Consider the following 20,628-nt stretch of genomic DNA (forward strand, 5'->3'; position numbering starts at 1 on the left):
CATTTGAGAGCCTATGATGTGCCAGGCACTGCTAGGCAGTGGAAATGAAAAATACGCATCTAACCTTAAAATGCTCATAGAATAGTAGGGAAGATAGACATGGACAGACTGGCGGATAGTCTGAGGAGAAATCTACCAAGCGCTGCGGGTTTCACGTGGTAGACGACGTCTGAGCCGTGTTGTGGGCAGAGGGGCGGGTGGGAGGAAGCGTCAGAGCCTGGACAGGCGGGCCTGGGGGCAGTTGGGCAGGACCCGAGGGTGGCGCTCCCAGTAAATACTGTTGGCCCAATGGGTGAATGAAAGTGCGCATCGTACATACATCAGGCACTCTTAATGACATTTCCTTTCCTCCAGCTTGCTTATTGTAAGAATATAGTATGTGATACATACAACATTCAAAATGTGTGTTGATTGACTATGTTATCGGTAAGGCTTCGGGTCAACAGTAGTTAAGTTTCGGGGAAACAAAAGTTGTAAGTGGTTAGAGTGCTGGCCTGTGGACCGAAGGGCCTCGGGTTCGATTCCCAGTAAAGGGCATGTACCTGGGTTGCAGGTTCGTGTGCAGGAGGCAACCAATCAATCTCTCTCTCCCCCCCTTCCCCACCTCCCTTCCACTCTCTCTAAAAAACAATGGAAAAAATACCCTTATGTAAAGATTGACAACAACAGAAAGGTGTCAGTGTATTTTCGACTGCTTGGGGGGAAGAGGGAGTTGGTGCCCTAAGCCCTGCATTGCTTAAGGGTCAACTGTATATTACTTCTATGCCCGTTGTTTAATTTCTATTTTGGTGCTAAGATGCACATATATATATACACACATATACAGCTGACACATACACCATACTTAATACGTACACAACATACGTACACACACAAATGAAATGCCTTTACATGCCCCCCCTTCCATTTCTCTTGGCACAAGTGACTAGAATGGTTGAGGAGTACAGATTTCAGTCATCCATGCAAAATGTTTTCAAAGGGATCTTAAAATATTTAAACATTCTATCTGGGTTTTAAAAGTAAGAATACACTTCATTTACTACCATTTTAAAAGAAACACTTTAATGAAGTGAAAACAATAGGCTGTAACTTGCATTTAATGGCCAGCGTACACTTGCCGGCACTTTAAATACATTGTTTGCACTGAAGTAGCTTTCAAAGAACAATCCATACTCTGTTTTCTTGGTAAGGTGGTGACGATCCCATAAACACCTCCGGTGCCAGCCCGGACCTGATACTCCCCTCCTGAGGTGGGGACAGGTGCAGAGGCACAGCGCGGACATCCAGTCGGCTGTGCGGTCTCCCTCCAGCCTTCTGCTTTGGATTCTCTGTATTTCAGCCACCGCGTCCTTACTCCGTGTTCCAGCCTCACTCGGTGTTGGTAGTGTGGTGTGAGTCGTTTTGCGTGCCTGGCCGAGGATGTGCGCTGTGTTTTTGCCCAGGGCTGTACTGAAGGAGATGAATTTTGCTCCAAGGTGCTTTGTGAGATGATTTTTCTCTAGCTCAGATTTCGACACTTTCCTCCCTGCCTCCCTGCCTCCCTGCCTCCCTCCTTCCCAGCTTAATCTCACTGGCCTCCCACTGGCACAGCCCATAAAGACAATTCCTCCACTCAAGACAGGCATGTGATATGACTTCAGATCTCCAGGGAAATAGTCATCACACTCCTTACATGTTGAGTGAAGCAATATAGGATGATGCTATAAAAACGGACTTTTTTGAAAATGTTAGAATGTGTAGAATTCTCTAGTGGTTAGGAAAGTATTTGCAGTTTCATTGTGTTTGACTATTTGGTAGTTACTGTTAGTTGTATTTTTCTTGTACTCCGGCGTCCTTACTTGTGGCCAGTTGTTTTTTCCACGCATCCTTGATTATGTTTGTAAGCCCTGATGGGTATGTGTCCATTAACCACAGCTTCTGGGTTTTCAGTGACTTACTGAAAATTAAGCCATTGTTAGGGACTGTCGTGGGTGTGAAGTCCCGTCCTGTTTTCATAAGTGTTGTCTTTCTCCTGCGTTAGTAAAAACAAGCGTATTTAAGGTCACGCGGCGGATGATGCCAGGCTGAGCGCAGCATTTAACTACTGTGCTGTCCTGCATCCCCACCCTGAGCCCCTCCAGGAATCCTAAAGGTCAGGTGTTTAGCAGAGATGTGGGAATGAAAGTTAATTTTCCTGTTCAGACGCCTTTTTCAGAACCCTTCTTAAACATGTTATAGTTCTTATTCCCAGGCCTGGCTTCAGGCCGCTTCTGCCTCTGCTGGAAAGATGCCCAGCCTCGCTGAGAAACGAGTGCATGGGCATTTATACCACCCGGAGCGGCCTCTCAGGTGGGCGGACCGCTCCTCTGCATCTGTACACACCGCGAAGGGTGAAGTGACTACTTAGACGGATTCTCTCCTGGGTGAAAATTCTTTTTAAAAATTGATTTAAAAAAACCACACCTCTTTCAGAAACCTGTTATATTTGCCCGTTAGCTGCTGTTTAAGAGGAAAATATCCTTAGTTGTACATAAGTTCATTATTTTGTATCATTTTAATTCAAATCTGAACATCTGATCGTGTGTCATGGAGACCAAGCACCTGCTCACCTGGCTCTGAAATAGCGTCTTGTTGGAAAATCTGTTTACATAGGACTTTAAAGAGATGCTGTTGCAGGTATTGCCTAAGCATTCTTCCTACCGCTCCAGCCCCGAGACCGAAAACACCCAGCGTATTTCCACTAGCTGCTTCTTTTCTCTTTGAATCTGTTTCTGCCTTATTAGCAACAAGTAATGTTTGCTACGGAGCTTGACCCAGTGTTGGCAGCATCTGTGTGGCGTCTGCTACACACACTGTGCAAAGGAGCCTTTAACCCCAAGCACCCGTCTGGTGAAAGCCCAGCCTGTCTCTCCTGTGCCCCCGAGAGCCCAGTGACTGAGGTGCCAGCCTGGTGTCTCTGTTGTGTCAGACGTCCCGTGATGTATTTATCTAAGCGGGTTACTCTGTATAAGAATTTACTGTATGTGGGTGCCCTCTTGTGGACTCTTCTACAGGAAACCGTGATTGTTACCGCAGCCTCGTCGGCAGCTTAGTTCTTTGGTCAAATGTGCTTTATATCTGCACAACCTCTTTTCATACTTACACTTGCAGATGATTGGCTTGTTCCCACGTATCTCTTACTATAAAGCTCTTGAGCAATTTCCTGAAAAATACGCCTGGCACTCTTTTTCTGTAAATACAAATGAGAAGAGGTGCCTTAGTCTTAGGACCGGAGCAGTGGGTTGCATGTCACCAGGTTCCCCCACCGCCACCCACACCCACCGGTAACGCTGGTATTTTGAGTACATTAAATCCCAGTTTATCATTAGAGATCATCATTGAGCTTCTCAATAGGAACCAGTGGCTGTGGTTGAAAGTTACGTGACGCTCTGTGTTTCTTAAGTTGTCTCGGATTTGAAGTCATTACAACCAGCCTCAGTGTAAAAGATATTTACAAGCATTGGTTTGTACCTTTTGTGAATCTCCTGTTTCTTTGTTTCTTGGAGTGTTAAATTTTGACTGTCAAAAAGAAAAGAAAAGTCTTAAAGGACATTTTATGTACTCAAAACAATTGCAGCAGACATCTCCTACCATAAGATTGAACTAACCTAATATTTAATGCTATACAGTAGGAGTTAATGCTTTTTACGCCATTTCTGAGGTGCTTTTATTATATTAATAAAATGACGCAGACTGGTGTTGATTGTTGGACTGATAGTAATCCTAATACAACACACACAGACCCCTTTTTAGTAGCATGTGAGCAGCCAGGAGATAGATTCTCTTTCTCAAAAACTTTAGGCCTTTTAAAAATATGTTAGGGCAGATTCGAATCTCTTTGTTAACCCCTCTTAGCTCATTTTTAACCCGCCCCCCCCAGCAGAAATATAGCATATAGTATGGTTATAAAGAAGGGTCCTTATTCCAATATTACTGGGTTTTAAAGAGAAAACATTGCGTATTTTTGTCAGTGATGATTTCTGTGAGAAAATGTCTGCTTTCTCCTGCGACATCCTGCAGGCGTTTCCCGCAGCCGCTCAGGAAGACGTTAATTAGGTGAGCTGTTTCTGAGGCTCTCGGTGGAGAGGTGGGCGTCCTTCCCGGGAGAAATGTGCAGGGCTGTAGGGCACCCAGTGCAAGGGAACTTGACCTACCCTGGACAAGACGAGGAGGGTCACGAGCACCCCGGCGACGTAGACGGAGAGCAGGGACAGCAGTGCTATCAGGAGGCTCTGCAGCGTCGTGCCTTTGGTTCCTTGTGAATTAGAGCAAGAGACGGCCGTCACTGTGACGCTCACTGCTGTAAGGACATGCTTCGGGGTCAACCGAAGCTGCGCTTTCGAGGTGAAGCGTGAACCTACTCCACTTGGCAACTCATGAAAACTTACTTATGGTCTCTCAATTTTAAAGACACTCAAGTATATGATGTAATTAAAGCCAGTTCATCAGTTTTTTAAATGTATTATAGTGAAAATGTTTTTAAAACTAAAATTTTAAAAATTAATTGTCATGCTGATAAGAATCACTTTTATATAAAGCATGACTTAAAGTTAGCTAAACATTTCAAGACAGTTTGTCCCAGGGCATTTAAGATTGCTCGTGTGGGAATGGTGTACGTGTCACTGAGCGTCTGTGCATGGAGTGACGAGGGTCCCCTGTGCTTGCTAATGCTGTCGAGCGGTTCAGGACGCATGCTGACTGTCTCCATCTGTAAAAGGGCCTGAGGAGACCGAGCATTGCCGTGTTAGTGCTCACTACACACTTGAAGACAGGTGCTGTTCCATGCCCCTTCTTCTTGCTGATAAAGTCTTAGAAGTGGGTTATTAAATTTATTTCCACATTTTGAATTCTCCCTCCTTGCAGGAAGTGTGCTGTGCTCTAGGTAGGAGTGGGTTAACAAGTCTTCAGAGTACTTGATTATTTGAAATGCAGAATACAGTTTGATTTGTAGTCATCTGAATGACCCATACTTTTCAACTGCATATCCCGTAGTGCTTATCCTATGAACTCAGTTTATTCAGTGTATACTTTTGTTCCGAAACTAACAAATTAACCATATTGGTAAACCTTTTAAAAAATATTTCAAGTGCTAAATTAGGACTTCTACAGAAAAGGTAGGAAATTTCCATCTTTGTTAGCAATACTTTCATTTCTCCCCCTAAGCGAGCATTTCTCTTTGCATAAGTGTGCATTTTTTTCTGTGGCTGACATTTTTACAGAGACCAGTGCAGTGGGCTGTGGGAATCTCCAGACTTGTGTGTTTGTCCTCAAGTCTGTAGCTAACATTTATTGAGGACCAGGTACCATTAAAAGTGCTTTATGTATATTAATTCATTTATAATTTATCTCGCAGGGGAGAATCAAATAAGGTCAAGTGGCACTGGACTATCCAAAGCCCATGAAAACACCCTAGTGGTTAAAAGCAGGGATTATACAGAGGTGAGCGCAGTTCTGTGCCGGCTCGTGCAGGGCGGGTCACCTGAGTTCACCTTTTCATGATCTCAGCCCTCATACTCGAGTCATTTTTAAGGGACGAGATTAAAAAAGAGTCCAACCAGACTGGCGTGGCTCAGCAGTTGAGCGTCGGCCAGGATCTAGGAGATCAGGGTTCGATTCCCGCTCAGGGCACATGCCCGGGTTACGGGCTCCCTCCCCAGTTGGGGGCACGCAGGAGGCACCCGATCAATGCCTCTCTCTCATCAGTGATGTTTCAACTCTCTCCCTCTCCTTTCCTCTCTCTGAAATCAATAAAAAGATAATTTCTTAATATATAGGACTTGGGTAGGTTTAATATCCTCACTTGAGTGAGGAAATTGTCATGGGTTTTAACAAATCCCAGGAAGCCGGAGTCACGCTGGTCCCTTTCTCCACACAGAATGGTAGGGTCAGGGACCCCCCTGTGGTTTCTCCCCAAATGTGTATTTATTCTGCATAATGCATATCTTTTCTGGGTCTGCCTTACTGACCAGCGCCTTGTTCTAGATGGTGCGATAGGAGGCCAGGGCCTGAGAAGGCTGCTGGTGACACCACGTGGCTGTCACACTGAAAGGTACACTCACTAGTGACGTCCGGATGTGGGGAGAGAACATGGCTTTGTGGAGGCTGGAGAGGGGTCATAGTGGTTTTCTAACCAAACTGCGCGTTGGCCGAGCTCGGGTCACGCCCTTCCCTGGCTGGGGAGTGAAGTCAGCAGAGCTCGGTCATGGGCTCGGTCAGGCGGGCCAGGCATTTACAGGGCGGGGCACTGACCTCTCACCACCAGCACGGTCCCGGCGCCCGTCTGCTTGGCCCCCGGTTCCGGTGAATTGGGCGAGACTATCCCACAGACGTAGATGGCGCTGTCATTGGGCGTCAGCTGGTTGACGGTGAGGGAGACCTGGTTTTGGGCCAGGGTCTTCTCTGTAAATTTGTCGGCCTTGCTTGTGCACCCGTTCATGCAGAGGACCTCCGCCTGGTGAGCCCCGTAGCGGAGCCACAGGCTGCTGGGCTGCTGGGAGGAGCACCCCACTGTGGAGAAGGAGCACGGCACCGTCACCACCCCCTGAGTGGGGTCCACCTCGAGGAGCGGCGGCTGGGAGACGGAGATGGTGCACTTGCCCGCGGCGCCTGCGGGAGGAAGAGAGCCTGTGCTGTCTCGCTGGCGTTTCAGGGCCGGGATCCCCAGCTCGCTTTTCCTTACCTTGCTCCCCGCACAGACAAGACTAAGAATACAACTCCAGTGTCCTCGCTTCTCCTGACCCCCATGTTTCTTGCCCCTGGCCTGCTGGCTCACAGGGACTGGTTACTGGGGATTAGTCCCAGAAAGCTCCGATGGAGCCAACCCTGGGTGAAGGTCGGGGTCCCCGCGTTCACACTCGGCGGGCTGACCGACAGGCTCCCCTGGGACCTCCCGCGGAGCCCGCTTCCCACCAGTACCCCTGGCCTCGCGGGACTGCCGTGTCCAGTGTGTCCTGGGATCGAGGTCCTGCCCGCAGATGTACTGCCGGGACGGGGACACCTGAGCAGGAGGCATTTGGGGTGTTTGCCTTGTGGGGTTGGGGTTGCTGGGAATTCATGGCCGCTCACAGTTGTCCCTTTGTGAGCTCAGTTGTCCCTGTGGAAATGTTATGAAAGGCAGATATGCGCCAGTGGAGGTGCCGCCCTGGCCCGGCTACTGACCAGAGACACAGTTGACAGCCGTTCCGGGCTCAGGCTCAACAGCTCTGGTTGCACTTGGCTCGGTGCCGCAGCTCTGATGAGCGATATTGTGACAAAGGCACAGACCCGAGTAGGGACCCTGGCTCTGCCTGCCCTGTGGTCTGTGTCTGCGGCCCAGCCCCTCACCGGCAGAGTGGGCGTGGGTAGCATTCCGCACCTCGGGGCCGGAGGGGCGTTGAAGCGAGACTGCCGACGGGCAAGGAGCCTTGACTCGCCTGGCCCGTAAGGAGCGTTTAGGAGAAGATGGTGTTTCTGCCGCCCCGCTCTTCCTGCGTCGCCCGTGGCAGGGTGGCTGTGGGCATCACAGCAGGGTGCCAGCAGGGCGGGACTGGACGCTCGTGTCCACTGTGGGTCTGCTTCCCCGGGCCCCAGGAGGGCTCGACCTTGGCCTTCTTCCCGGGTGTGAAGCTGGAAGCCACTCAGGTGTTTATAAATGGAAGTGCTGCCCTAAACCCTTTGGGGCAAGGGAGGCGCTCCCTGCAGTAGTACTGGTTTTGAGACGCAGTAGAATTTTTGGGGCAGTTTTTAGCCTGACTTCTGCCTGCCTGTGTTTCCAAATGGTCTTCCCGCCTGTGTCTGTAAATTGCATGGAAGAGAAGTCAGCTAGCTGGTCTCATGCTTAAGTTCTGGACGGGCTTTTCCCCCTCACACTTTCCTGCAGGTCCTGTTGTGAGGCAGGGCCGTTCTCACCATGTTGTAATTTTAGTATTTGTACAATTTGACGTGGGCTGGGAGCTCTTTAATGGCCCTGTAAATGTAAACTGTGAGCGGTCAGGTCCCTGGAGACCTGTTGGGGGCACTGGGCTCACTGCTCAGTCTCATAAATGCCCCGCACGCCTCCCACCCAGACTGTCACCTGGAAGCCCAGAGACACACTTGACGGCGAGTGATCCTCGTATCCAGGAAACCTGAATTGGAATTGGGCCTGTCAGAATGTAACAGCTAATTAACCAAGTGTCTCAGTTCCAAGTCCTGTGTCTGATGGAGTTCTTAAAAGAGAAGCTGGCTTTTTGTTGTTGTTGTTAATCCTTACCTGAGGGTATTTTTGCCATTGATTTTTAGAGAGTGGAAGGGAGGGAGAGCGGGAGAGTGGGAGAGTGAGGGAGAAACAGCGATGCGAGAGAGAGACCTGGATTGGCTGCCTCCCCCATGCGCCCCTGCCGGGGCCAGGAATGAACCTGCAACCCAGGTGCGTGCCCTTGGCCGGGAATCGACCCCGAGACCCTTCTTTGTGCGGGCTGACTCTCTAACCACCAAGCAGCACCAGCCAGGGCAAGAGAAGCTGGCTTTTAACACTTTCCTTGGAGAACTAATGCCTGGGGTAAAAGAAATGTTTGCAAGTGGAGTTTTATGGTCTGCCTAGTTCTGTGAAGTGAGTCTGAGCAGAGCAAACCAGTTGGAGTTTCCTCTGTGAGCATAGACTTGTGAGGAAACCTTTGCCCCCCCCCCCCCCGCCCACACCGGTTAAGCAACATCCCCACAAAAAGAGAAGTTGGGGTAATGTGCCCCAGCACAGCCTGCTCCTGTGAAAGCTCCTCTGTGAGGACTCTCATGCTCTGCTAGGGTTTTTTTAAAGCATGGTGCCCCCTGAAAGGTTGAAAGTTTATTTCCTTGGTGGAGGAAATAAGGAAAGGTTGGTTACTTTACTATTTTTAAAAACTAAACTAAAAAATAAGCCAAACACTAATTTTTGACACCGAAGAAAAGCCTCTTGTGGACAATTTCAAACATGGGGACCCGGCAGCAGGAGGGCCCCACGAGCTCCTGCATCGGCAGCTGCGGCCCCACCGGCTCCTGCCCACCGGCTGCTTCACTGCCGCGGTTCTTCCACCCAGAATAACCACTGTTAACATTTTAATGCATTTTTTAACGGATGGAAAAAGTTAATTTTAAGAGCTTTTGCTGCCTTCTCCGCCCAGTGACCCAAACTTTGTGGGCAAAACTGAGATCATTAGATTTGTCAGAACTATGATGAGATTATTAGAACTGTGGGGTGGGAAGCACTTTCTCTTTCCTGGGTGAAAAGCAGATGTAGGCAGAATTTAGAATAGATGTATTATGGGCAGTTAATCTCTGGGAAGGAGCCATGGCCGCCTGGACAATTACTCCCTAATTTACGGAAATTCAGCTTTTCAGAAACATTGTTCTTTGAAAATATTCGAGTAGGAGCAGAGTGAGTTTGGGAACTCATCTGACGAGCATGCGGGGCTTTAGAGCGTTTCAGCCCTTGGTGAGGTGCCGTCTCCATGAAGCAGCCCAGCAGCAGAGGGGACTCTTCCTGTTAGTGCGAAACTCAGCCGCCCCTTCGCCACCCATTTCCCTGGGAAAAGGAGACTTTCCACATTAGACAGTTTCCATACACACATTTAAAAGTTAATTCGTAGAGGCTTAAAATATAAATGCGTTAAGCAAACACCAGCGATTGATTTCAGAAAAGGAGAGGAGAAAGCAGCAGCTTACCGACGCAGCACAGGATCAGGCCGAGGATGGCCCCGGGCACGGCCACAGCCTCCATCTCTGCCTGAGTGGCTGTGGAGCGAGCATTTGAAGAGAGTTGCCTTTTTTTTTTTTTTTTTTTTCCTCTTTTTAGAAAGGAAGAAGTGAAGAGAGGAACTCTTATTAAGGAACCATAATCAGGAACTTTTTGAAGTTGTGTACATATTGTCTAATGCGGTTTTGCCGTGTGAAGTTGAGATTTTAGCCTGGAGCCCATTTCTCGATGCTCCCGCGTTGGGGCTCGGGGGAGACTGGGCGTTGTGCGTATCCCGGGCCCAGTGCTGCCTGACAGCCCCCCTCTAAGCCCCTGAGCAGCCCGGAGGCCGAAGCAGGAGCCGCCTTCAGGAGCTGGGTTAGTGAACCGTGGACGCCCACGGCCTGATGGGAGCATCAGCTGCGTGCCCTTGAGTAGCGGTGCCCTTTGGCGACCCCTTCTCAGCACGCCCTGAAGCAGGTGTGCGGAGCCTCCGGGAGCCCGTCCCCCCAGCCCCGCTCCCCCTCAGAGGCTCTCTGGAGGCAGCAGGAATGGGCTTGTCTGAGCTAATCCAAAGGGGTCTTATGGAAAGGATGGGGGTCACAGAGTCACTGGGAGGACTGGAGAGTCGTGTAGGGGCTGCAGCCAAGAAAAATGCCCAAAGCACTCCATCAGACTGATCGGAGGCCCACACCACCGTAGCGTGGACCCAGCTCTCACCAGTGCCGCCCAGTGCCGCCCAGCCTCTGCTCGCTCCACTGCTCTGCCCTCCGAGACAGAGCCGGGTCCCCGCTCCTGGGTCGCCAGCTCTTCATGCCAGGGCTCAGCCAGTGCCGGAGCTTGGGCCACGTGCTGGCGCCAAGCTGCTCCCCAGGCTTTGCCTGCTGCCAGGACCTCGCACGGCTCAGGGCTGGGCCACTGAAGAGTGACAACTTGACACTTTCTCATTTAGAGGAAGTTATTCCCAATCTGAATTTAGTAACACTTTTAATATATGTGTATTTATTTTACATCACTGTAGTATCTAAAATACCCCAAATTTACATTCTGTGTGTGTCTCTCTCTATAGTCAGTGCTTGGTGTGTGTGAACTTGAAGACCTTGTCTCTCTCTCTCGCACACACACCTACCTGTGGGGGTGACTGACAGGCTTCAGTCACTGTTGCAGGGAGTGCAGGCGACTCCTCCGTTCTAGTTCTGCCCTGTGATCCTGGAGCTTTACTTTTATGAAGTTCTGAAAAGTTAGGGAGTGGCTCGACTTCCCTTGAAAAGCACACTGATTATCTACTTTTATAAATTAAAATCCTGTATTAACCTAGTTTTATTTTCATAAACCTCTCTAATTAACATGTTGTGTGAGTTTACTACATCAGTGGTTTTTTCTTGTGTTTATCCCAGCCCCCCTTTCAAATACCATGCTTTGCTCCCTGCTCCAATATTCCAGTATTGAGTGAGCTTTGGGACCAGCTAAACCTGCCGTTGCCTGTCTGCTCTGGTTACCTGTCTGCCCTGATGCATTAGCCTGTGAGCTTGGCTCCTTCCTCAGCCCTCGGAGTCCGCTCCTTGTCTCTGGCGCCTCCCTCAGGAAGCCGGGAGTGAGTGGTCAGAGCACCCAGTGCTTGGCATGCACTCTTCCCTCCCTCCCTTTTTAAACAACATGTTTGTTCAAGAATTTAACTTAATGTTTGCATTTGTTTTAGTAGGTGGCAAGTGGGAGAAACCATCGGAAGTTTTGGAAATCAAGGGACAGAACTGGGAAGAACAGGTGAACAGTCTGCCTGAAGTTTTCAGGAAAGCGGGTTTTGTTATCGAAGCGTTCACCAGACTGCCGTACCTGTGTGAAGGGGACATGTACAATGACTACTACGTCCTGGACGACGCTGTCTTCGTCCTCAAACCCGTGTAGCCCGTGGGCCGCAGTCTGCAGAGCCTGCGCCAGTGTCCCTCCGAGCAGCATCTGTGGTCTCCATCACGCGAGGGAGGAGCTCGGGACTGTCGTGCTAAATATCATGTAGGAATTTAAAAAGCCAAAATACTAATTATTTCTTCGTAGTGTGTAAAAGGAATGTTTTTTTAAAAGCCAAGAACCCAACTCTTTGAGGATTTTATCAGCTCTTACTCAATGCAGGTCTCACTCCAATTATGGAAGATATTTTTTATACTTAATTGCAGTGGGGACTCCTTCCCAGTCCAAGCAATAGCCATGACTTCCCATGGCACCGATAAATGCGGATGGTTTTTAATAAAATGAAGACTGGCAGTAAAGGCCTCCGCTCAGTTGCCCATGCTGGTGATAAGGTGTAGCCGCCCTCTTTCATGTCTAGACCTTCTTTCTGTCCTTACTCAAGACACTGTTTTTAATCATGCTAATAAACTTTTTTGGAGATGACTTTGGTATCAGGTTTGAGTTCATGTACGGCTCCCCAGCACCTTTTCCCGCTTCCTCAGGGACGCCCAGGTGGTGGCGTTACGTGAAAGGTGCAGTTGACGTGGCCTGGAGAAGGCAGCCTTCGACCTGAGGGCCGGGAAGGGCCGGGATGCGGACTGAACCCTGGGGCCGCCGGGCCCAACCCTCAGCAGAGCGACCTCTCGGGTGCAGTGCTCAGGGCCGGCCCGCCCCGTCCGGCTGCTGGGGGTGATGGCGCGGCTCTGCCTGGTAGCTGACGCCCCGCACTCAGAACTCTGATTCTCCGGACACTCAGGTTCTCAGAGCTGAAACGTTCAATTGTGTCTACCAAAAAATGCAACCTAGAGATGTTTTAATTCAGCTTCTTACTCCACACCTGTATACCTCTTTCCCAGGACTTGGTTCTTCCTGAAATCCTTAACTGAATTTATTATTTGCCAAGAATATGGGTTGATGAAGACTGTGTCAGACCTGTGCACCCCAGAACCCGTGAGTGCCTCCAGCCGTATGCCCAGAAATGTTGCGGCACAGGAGCTTGTTAGCTGACCAGTGCCACTGGGTTTCCCAGAGCAGAGCACTTAGCCCGGGATCTGAAATCTCCGTAGTCGCAGAGGCGCCCACTTGAGGTTGCCGTTACAAATATGTTATCCTTACCACTTTATTTCTTTTTCAGCCAGGTGTTTCATGAAATATTCCCATTTATGTGCTCATAGGAGGCATCACATCAGCACATTTACTGCAGCACCTGGGTGTAAAGGAGGCTTAGAGCCTTGAGAAGAATCCCTTCATCACTCGTTAAGAATGGTGCTCCCACCCCACACTGGGACTTCCACTGTTACCACAAAGTCATAATGAGAGTTGGGTTATGTGACTTATGTGAAGTTGTTGGTGCGTTCAGTGCTGTTTTCCAGGAATTCAAATAAGTGAAATGCAAACTCGGCACCCTAGATTGCCCAACTGGGAGGAGGAAGGGAGTGAACAGCGCGGTGCCTGTGCGGTTGGGTTCTGCTGCTTCATGACCTTTCTGTCCGTCACACCAGGGGCTGCTGCCCAGGCCCCGGACAAGGGCAACGGTGCTCAAGGAGGCAGGTTGCCCCGAAGTGTTTCATAACTTTGAAATCGAGACTTAATTTGATGGTCTGTTCAAAAAAACCCTCATTCTTTACTCAGAAAAGCAGGGAAAGCACATACATTTATGCATTTCAAAGATAAAACCTGGTTCTTAAAATCAGGTTGTCTGAAGACCAGCTTATCAGAAGTGATGTTCTGTGGTGAAGGTCGACACCAGCAGGCCCGCTCCGGTTCAGGGCTGGCCTCCGGAGCCTGCGGTGCGCCACCGCTCCACCAGAGGGCGGTGTCGCTCACTCGGCTGGCTTTTTGCTTCCCTAAATGGAGCCGTTTCCCCCCAAAGTACAATAAAGCTGCCTCTTGTCTGCACAGTCCTCGTGTAAGTGCTTCGTATCAAGTTCAGGTTGCGCTAGAGAAATTAAGAGCTCTGTTTGTGGTCAGAGCAGGCTAACTATGTGACCTTAGGTCGTGGGGAGAGGAATGCAAGCTGCTCCCGGGCGTCCTAGCCCCTCGCACCTGCAGCTGTTCACCCCCCTCTCCCGGTGCTCAGACCCCTGATTCCAGAGAAGGGAGGGAGAGAAGAGACAATGCCCGTAGTCATGTCTCCCTGGTGCAGGGTAGTTAAAAGCTACAGTGTATCTTCTAGGCTTCTGTAAGTCATACCAGTTTTTACACAATTGGCCTAACAGAAAAGAAGCTGGGCTGGGAAAGAAAACTTCATTGTTTCATGTCGTCTGAGTAGAGCTTTGTTCTCACTTCGTCCTGAGCACAGTATTCAAACAGATTCGGAATGAAGCAAGATGTTTCCACCAGTTGCTTCCCACCCCTTGGTGACTGATGAAGTTTCATGGTCTTTTTTCCTCTAACAACTATGGTACATTGAACGTGGGCTTCAAGTGGCTAAAGCGACCCACTATGGCTGTGCAGGTGCCTACATGCTCCCGAACAAACTTACGTTCGGTGCACCCACGGCCCCGCTGGAGGACAGCGCCGTGAGTCAGGGCTGCCCGGCCTGAGCTGTACTTGCCCAGGATCATTGCTAACGCCAGAGAGGATGCTCACAAACGGACAACGAACTTATCCAAGACAAAATCATGAATTGGCAGAAAGAAGTTTACTCTGTATCCACAATAAGGAACATTTGTTTGTGATCTAAGTGAAAAACACACACCCAGATTGTGAAGGAACTCGTACTGCATAGAAAACTCAGCAGCCTGCCTTTTTGCAATTAGTGAATTATGAGATAATAGCCAGGCAACAGTGAACAGTACAATAAAAATAAAATTCCACATCTGCAGCTATCTGTACAGGCATTCATATTTTGCCGTTTGCTCGGTCAATTCTAATATATTTGTGTTGTCTTTGTTTTCTATGTAGGAATTCTAACTTTCAGTTGCTTGCTTTTTAAAAACTCATTTTAAAACAGACTTTTAGGGAGAAGATTTGGCTTTGGGTGGTGGTCACACAGTGCAATATATAGATCCCGTAATGTAGAAACCCACATCTAAAACCTGTATGACCATTATTAACCAATGTCATCCCAATAAATTTAATAAAAAAATAATAAACTTTTCTTTTGGAATAATACTAGGTTTAGAGAAATCTTGCAAAGACAGCACAGACAGTTCCTGTACACCCTTTACCTAGATTCCCTAATGTTAACATCCTATGTAGTTGTGGTATATATGTCAAAACTAAGAAGTTAACGTTGGTACATTAGTGTTAAGTACGCTACAGGCTATTGGCTCATTTTTTCGTTAATAAACTGCTCTAGGAGGCAATTCAGGATATCACATCCCATTTAGTTGCTTACATTTAAAAAATATATGTTTTTTATTGTTGATTTTAGAGAGAGAGGAAGGGAGAGAGAAACATCTATGTGAAAGGGTAACATCGATTGGCTACCTCCTGCACGGCCCTGGGCACCTGCCCTGACCGGAACTGAACCTCGACCGCTCGGTGCATGGGACAACGCTCAACCAACTGAGCCACGCCAGCCTGGGCTGCTTACTTTTAAAATTATTAGTTTACCAACACAGTACCATTATTTGTTTTTCTTCCAATTTTTTATTGCAATAAAATACACATAAAATTACCATCTTGACCATTTCTAGATTTACAGTTCAATGGTATTTAGTACATTCACAGTGTGCAGCCATCACCACCATTCATCTTTAGAACTCTTTCATCAAAGACCCGAAACTCCAAACTAAACACTAACTCCCATTCCTTCTTTCCTCAGCATTCTACTCGAGGTTCCTTATATAAGTGGAATCACACAATATTTGTCCTTTTGTGTATGGCTTATTTCATACAGTATAATGTCCTCAAGGTTGATTCATGTCGTTGCCTGTGTCAGATTTCTTTCCTTTTTAAAAAATCATTTATTGCCCGGCCGGGTGTGGCTCAGCAGTTGAGCCTCGACCTAGGATCCAGGCGATCAGGGTTCAATTCCCGGTCAGGGCACATGCCTGGGTTGTGGGCTCGATCCTCAGTCGGGGGCGTGCAGAGGCAGCCGATCAATGACTCTCTCATCATTGATGTTTCTAGCTCTCTCTCCCTCTCCTTTCCTATCTCTAAAATCAATAAAGTTATATTTTAAAAAAATCATTTATTTTTCAGTTACAGTTGACATTCAATATTATATTAGTTTCATATGTACACGTAATGATTAGACAACATATAACTTACTAAGTAATCATCTCTATAAATCTTGCACCCATCTGACACCATACATAGTTATTAGAACATTACTGACTATATTCCCTATGCTGTACTTTACACCCCCCTTACTACTTTGTAACAATCAACTTGTACTTCTTAATCCCTTCACCTTTTTCACCCATCCCCCCAAACCCCATACCATCTGGCAAATGTTAAAATGTTCTCTGTATCTATGAGTCTGTTTCTGTTCTGTTTCTTAATTTATTTTGTTTTTCAGATTCATTTATTGATAGGTATGTATTTATTACCATTTTATTGTTCATGTTTTTTTTTCTTTTTAAAGAAGACCCTTTAACATTTCATGTAATATTGGTTCAGTGGTGATAAACTCCTTTAGCTTTTCCTTGTCTGGGAAGCTCTTTATTTGTCCTATTATAAATGATAGCTTTGCTGGGTAGAGTAGTCTTGGTTGTAGGTCCTTGCTTTTCATCACTTTGAATATTTCTTGCCACTCCCTTCTGGCTTGCAAAGTTTCTGTTGAGAAATTAGCTGACAGTCTTATGGGAGCTCCCTTGTAGGTCACTAATTGCTTTTCTCTTGCAGCTTTTAAGAGTCTCTCTTTATCTTTAATCTTTTGCATTTTATTTTTTAAAAATTTTTATTATTTAGAGGGAGGAAGGGAGAGAGGGAGAAACATTGATGTGAGAGAGAAACATTGATTGGGTGCCTCCTGCACATGCCCTGACTGAGGATCGAACCCACAACCTGGGTATGTGCCCTGACTGTAATCAAACGTGTCACCTTTTGGTGTGCAAGATGACACTCCAACCAACTGAGTCACACTGGCCGGGGCTTAACTTTTTGCATTTTAATTATGGTGTGTCTTGTGTGGGCCTCTTTGGGTTCATCTTGTTTGGGACTCTCTGTGCTTCCTGGACTTGTATGTCTATTTCCTTCACCAGGTTAGGGAAGTTTTCCATCATTATTTTTTAAAATAGGTTTTCAGTTTCTTGCTGTTTCTCCTCTCCTTCTGGCATCCCCATGATGGGAATGTTGGTACACTTGAAGTCCCAGAGGCTCCTTACACTATCCTAATTTTTTTTGGATTTTCTTTTTGCTGTAATGATCTGATTGGGTGTTTTTTGCTTCCTTATATTTCAAATCCCTGATTTAATTTTCAGCTTCATCTACTTTACTGTTGATTCTCTGTAAATTATTCTTCATTTTAGTTGGCATGCCCTTCATTTCTGACTGGTTCCTTTTTATGGTTCCCATGTCCTTCTTTATGCTATTGTAATTCTCATTAAGTTCATCTGTTCTTCCCTAAGTTCACTGAAAATCCTTAGGACCAGTGTTTTGAGCTCTGCCACTCGTGGGTGTGGGACCAGCATGTTCCACGTCTCCATCCCTCCTACCAATCTCCATGTGATTTATTTTTTAAAAAAATGTAACTTGCCTCTCTTTTTAAAAAAAATTTATTGATTTGAAAGAAACACACACACACACACACACACACACACACACACACACACACACACACACACACAGATATTTGTTGTTCCACTTATCCATGCATTCATTGGTTGCTTCTTGTATGTGCTCTGACTAGGTATCGAACCTGCAACCTTGGTGTATCAGGACCATGCTCTAACCAAATGAACTACCAGCAGGGCTACCCCCCCCCCTTTTTTTTTTTATATTAAAAGAAACAGCAAAACTTACTGGTATTTATTAAGTACTTGCTTTATATAAACACTCTGCTCATTATAAATTCAGTTAAATGGAAAATCCTTGCCTTGCGGGAGTATTTTTTCTTTTATTGGGGGTGACACTGGTTAACAAAATTATACATCACATCATCTGTACAGCGTACTGTGTGTTCACCACCCCAAGTCAAGCTTCCTTCCATCACCATTTATCCTCACTATACCCTCCTCCACCTCCCCTCCTCCATGGCAAAAACCACACTGTTGTCCATGTTCATGAGTTTTTTTCTCTTTTTTCTTCTTTTTTGCTCAATCTCTCCACTCCCCCAACCCCTCCTCTCAACAGCTGTCAGCCTGCTCTCTACCTGAGCCTGTCTATTTTGCTTGTTAGTTCATTTTGTTCATTAGATTTCATATATGACTGAGATCATGTGGTACTTGTCTTTCTCTAACTGCTTTATTTCACCTACCGTAATGCTCTCCAGGTCCATCCACGCTGTCACGAAGGGTAAGATTTCCTGCTTTTTTTATGGCTGAGTAGTATTCCATTGTGCAAAGGTACTGTAGCTTTTTAATGCACTTATCTATTGATGGAGACTTGGACTGCTTCCAAATCTTGGCTATTGTAAATAATGCTGCTATGAACATAAGGGTGCACATATTCTTTCAAAATAGTGTCTCAGGATTCTTCAGTTAAATTCCCAGAGTGGAATCACTGGGTCATAAGGCAGTTCCATTTTTAATTTTTTGAGGAAAGTCCATACTGCTCCAGTCTGTTTTCCCACCAATAGTGCTCAAGGGTTCCCTTTCCTCCACACCCTCGCCAGCACTTGTTTGCTGATTTATTGATGGCAGCCTTTCTGGCAGGTGTGAGATGATATCTCATTGTGGTTTTAATTTGTGTCTCTCTGATGATTAGTGACGAGCATCTTCTCATTTGCCTATTGGCCATCTGTATGTCCTCTTTGGAGAAGTGTCTATTCAGGCCCTTTGCCCATTTAACCAGACTCATCAAGAAACAGAGAGAGAGGACACAAAGAAATAAAATCAGAAATAAAGAGGAAAAGTAACAACTGACACCACAGAAATACAAGGGATGGTAAGAAATATTATGAACACCTGTATACCGACAAGAGAGAGGGAGAGAGAGGCATGATGTGAGAGAGGCACGTCGATTGGTTGCCTCCCAAACAAGGCAGGCCTGGGATCAGAGCCTGCAACCGAGGCATGCGCCCTTGACCAGAATCGAACCCAAGACCCTTCAGTCCACAAGCTGACACTCTAACCACTGAGCCAAACCGGCCAGGGCCATAGTCAATGAATATTTGACAAAGGGGGCAGAAACATAGAAGGGGGTAAAGACAGTCTATTCAATAAATGGTGTTGGGAAAATCGGACAGATACGTGCCAAAGGATGAAACTAGACCATCTTCTTACACCAAACACAAGTATAAACCCCAAATGGATTACAGACGTGAATGTTAGACTTGAAACTGTAAAAACCCTGCAGAAAACATAGACAGTCAGATCTTGGACATTTCTCGTAGTAATATTTTTTTCCGATACATCTCGGGCAGGGGAAACAAACGCGGCTCTTTCACTGTCTAGCGGTCAGAGCTTCCATCCGGCTCGGTTTCAGGTGGTTCTGAGCGATGGTGGTTCTGTACTTTAGTTGTAATGTTGATGTGGTTGCGGGAGGGTGCGAGCCCTGCGTTTCCCTATGCCGCCTGTCGCCTTGACTGGGAGTCTTCTTTCCTCTTTATGGCTTAAAAATATTCCGTTGCGGACAGAAACCGCATCTGGCTGATCCGCTCACCGGCCGGTGGACCCCGGGCTGCTCCCACCTGTCAGCTCCTGCGAGCTCTGCCGCCGGGAACAGGGCCCCGCGAGTGTGGGTCGTTGCTCCTCTGGGTGTTTACCCAGGAGGGGAACTGCTGGATCGCCTCGTGATTTCATGTTTAGTTTTTGGAGGACCCTCCACACTGTGTTTCACGGCGGCCGCACCATTTTACATCCCAGCAGCAGTGCACGGGGGTCCCGTCTCTCCACGCCCTCCCCAACGCTTGCTAGTTTCTGTTTTTCTCTCTAGTAGCCACCCCAACGGGCGTGAGGTGGTATCTCATTGTGGTTTTATTTTTTCATTGTGGTTTTGACCTGCGTTTCCCTAATATTTGTTTTTACAGAACAACTTTATGGCACTGGGTTTCATTCACTAGTAATTCAGCTCGCTTTCTATACTGGTGATCACCGAACGGGAGTCAGTGTTCACTCACACCAAATACATTTTTTTTTAGCTATAAAATTTTATACTTTTGGAGAATTAGGAGAATATTATTACAGAACTAGAACTTAATATCTCCCTCTGGAGTTTAGAGTCAGTATGCTGTATTCATGTGGATTAAATACAAGCCATTTTACAATTACTTTTAATACATGTAAAAGGAAAAGTAAACATTCCCCCCACCCCCCCAAATAAATGACCATGTAAAGTTGGAATGTCTTATACACCTGCATTTAAGTTCTGGAACATAGTTAAAAACAGAGAAAAAGCCCAAATGCTGTTTTCTTATATCATTTTCAGGAGTCAATACAGAATATTGGTTTTAAAGCCCTTTGACCCCTCAGCCCTTTCTTTTCTCTTTTAAAATGTTTTTATTGATTTTAGAGAGAGAGGAAGGGAGAGGGAGAGAGGGAGAGAAACACTGATGAGAGAGAAACATGGATTGGCTCGGGTTGGGGATCTAGCCTGCAACCTGGGCCTGTGTCCTGATGGGGAACCTAACTGGAGACCTTTCAGCGCACGGGGGTGACGCTCAACCCACTGAGCCACACCGGCCAGGGCTTAGCGCTTCTCAAACGGCAGCATCCAGGTGCTCGAGCACAGGTAGAGAGAGAGAGAAACATCAGTGATGAGAGAGCCATTGATCGGCTGCCTCCCCCATGCCCCCCACTGGGGATTGAGCCCGCAGCCCGGGCATGTGCCCTGACCGGGAATCGAACCCCGATCTCCTGGGTCCTAGGTCAATGTTCAACCGCTGAGCCACGCCGGCCGGGCTCGCGGTCCTTTTATACTCGGCAGGACAGAACAGGTCTCCTGCA

General features: G+C 47.3%; 2 protein-coding genes across 3 annotated transcripts in view; one reads left to right on the forward strand and one right to left on the reverse strand.

Annotated features, from left to right (window-relative positions):
- The window catches only part of METTL9 (methyltransferase 9, His-X-His N1(pi)-histidine), a 37,840-nt gene extending 25,767 nt beyond the window's left edge, over window positions 1-12,073 (forward strand). The window contains exon 5 of one of the 2 annotated variants that reach the window (XM_087815830.1): window positions 11,385-12,073. In XM_087815830.1, the coding sequence (XP_087671956.1) occupies window positions 11,385-11,590 (206 nt within the window). In that variant the 3' untranslated portion in view covers window positions 11,591-12,073. The remainder of the gene's footprint in view (window positions 1-11,384) is intronic. The other variant, XM_087815831.1, reaches the window with a different exon arrangement.
- On the reverse strand, window positions 1,742-9,730 carry IGSF6 (immunoglobulin superfamily member 6). Its single transcript, XM_087815832.1, has 6 exons — window positions 9,676-9,730; window positions 6,268-6,624; window positions 4,173-4,273; window positions 3,490-3,537; window positions 3,128-3,208; window positions 1,742-2,011 (listed from the first exon to the last, which is right to left on the reverse strand). The coding sequence occupies exons 1-6, from the start codon at window positions 9,728-9,730 to the stop codon at window positions 1,955-1,957; spliced, it is 699 nt and encodes a 232-aa protein (XP_087671958.1). The 3' UTR covers window positions 1,742-1,954.
- Window positions 12,074-20,628: the final 8,555 nt, after the last annotated feature.

Source organism: Miniopterus natalensis, chromosome 3 (assembly GCF_054644295.1).
Source record: "Miniopterus natalensis isolate mMinNat1 chromosome 3, mMinNat1.hap1, whole genome shotgun sequence".
Taxonomy (NCBI): domain Eukaryota; kingdom Metazoa; phylum Chordata; class Mammalia; order Chiroptera; family Miniopteridae; genus Miniopterus; species Miniopterus natalensis.

What these genes read in the sequence shown, in the direction of transcription:
- IGSF6 (XM_087815832.1), bottom strand. Translation starts at nt 9,730, where the DNA reads ATGGAGGCTGTGGCCGTGCCCGGGGCCATCCTCGGCCTGATCCTGTGC. An exon ending in CCTGATCCTGTGCTGCGTCG is followed by an intron (nt 6,625 to 9,675) that starts GTAAGCTGCTGC and finishes TTCCTCCCGCAG; the next exon opens with GCGCCGCGGGCAAGTGCACC. An exon ending in GACCGTGCTGGTGGTGAGAG is followed by an intron (nt 4,274 to 6,267) that starts GTCAGTGCCCCG and finishes CTAATTCACAAG; the next exon opens with GAACCAAAGGCACGACGCTG.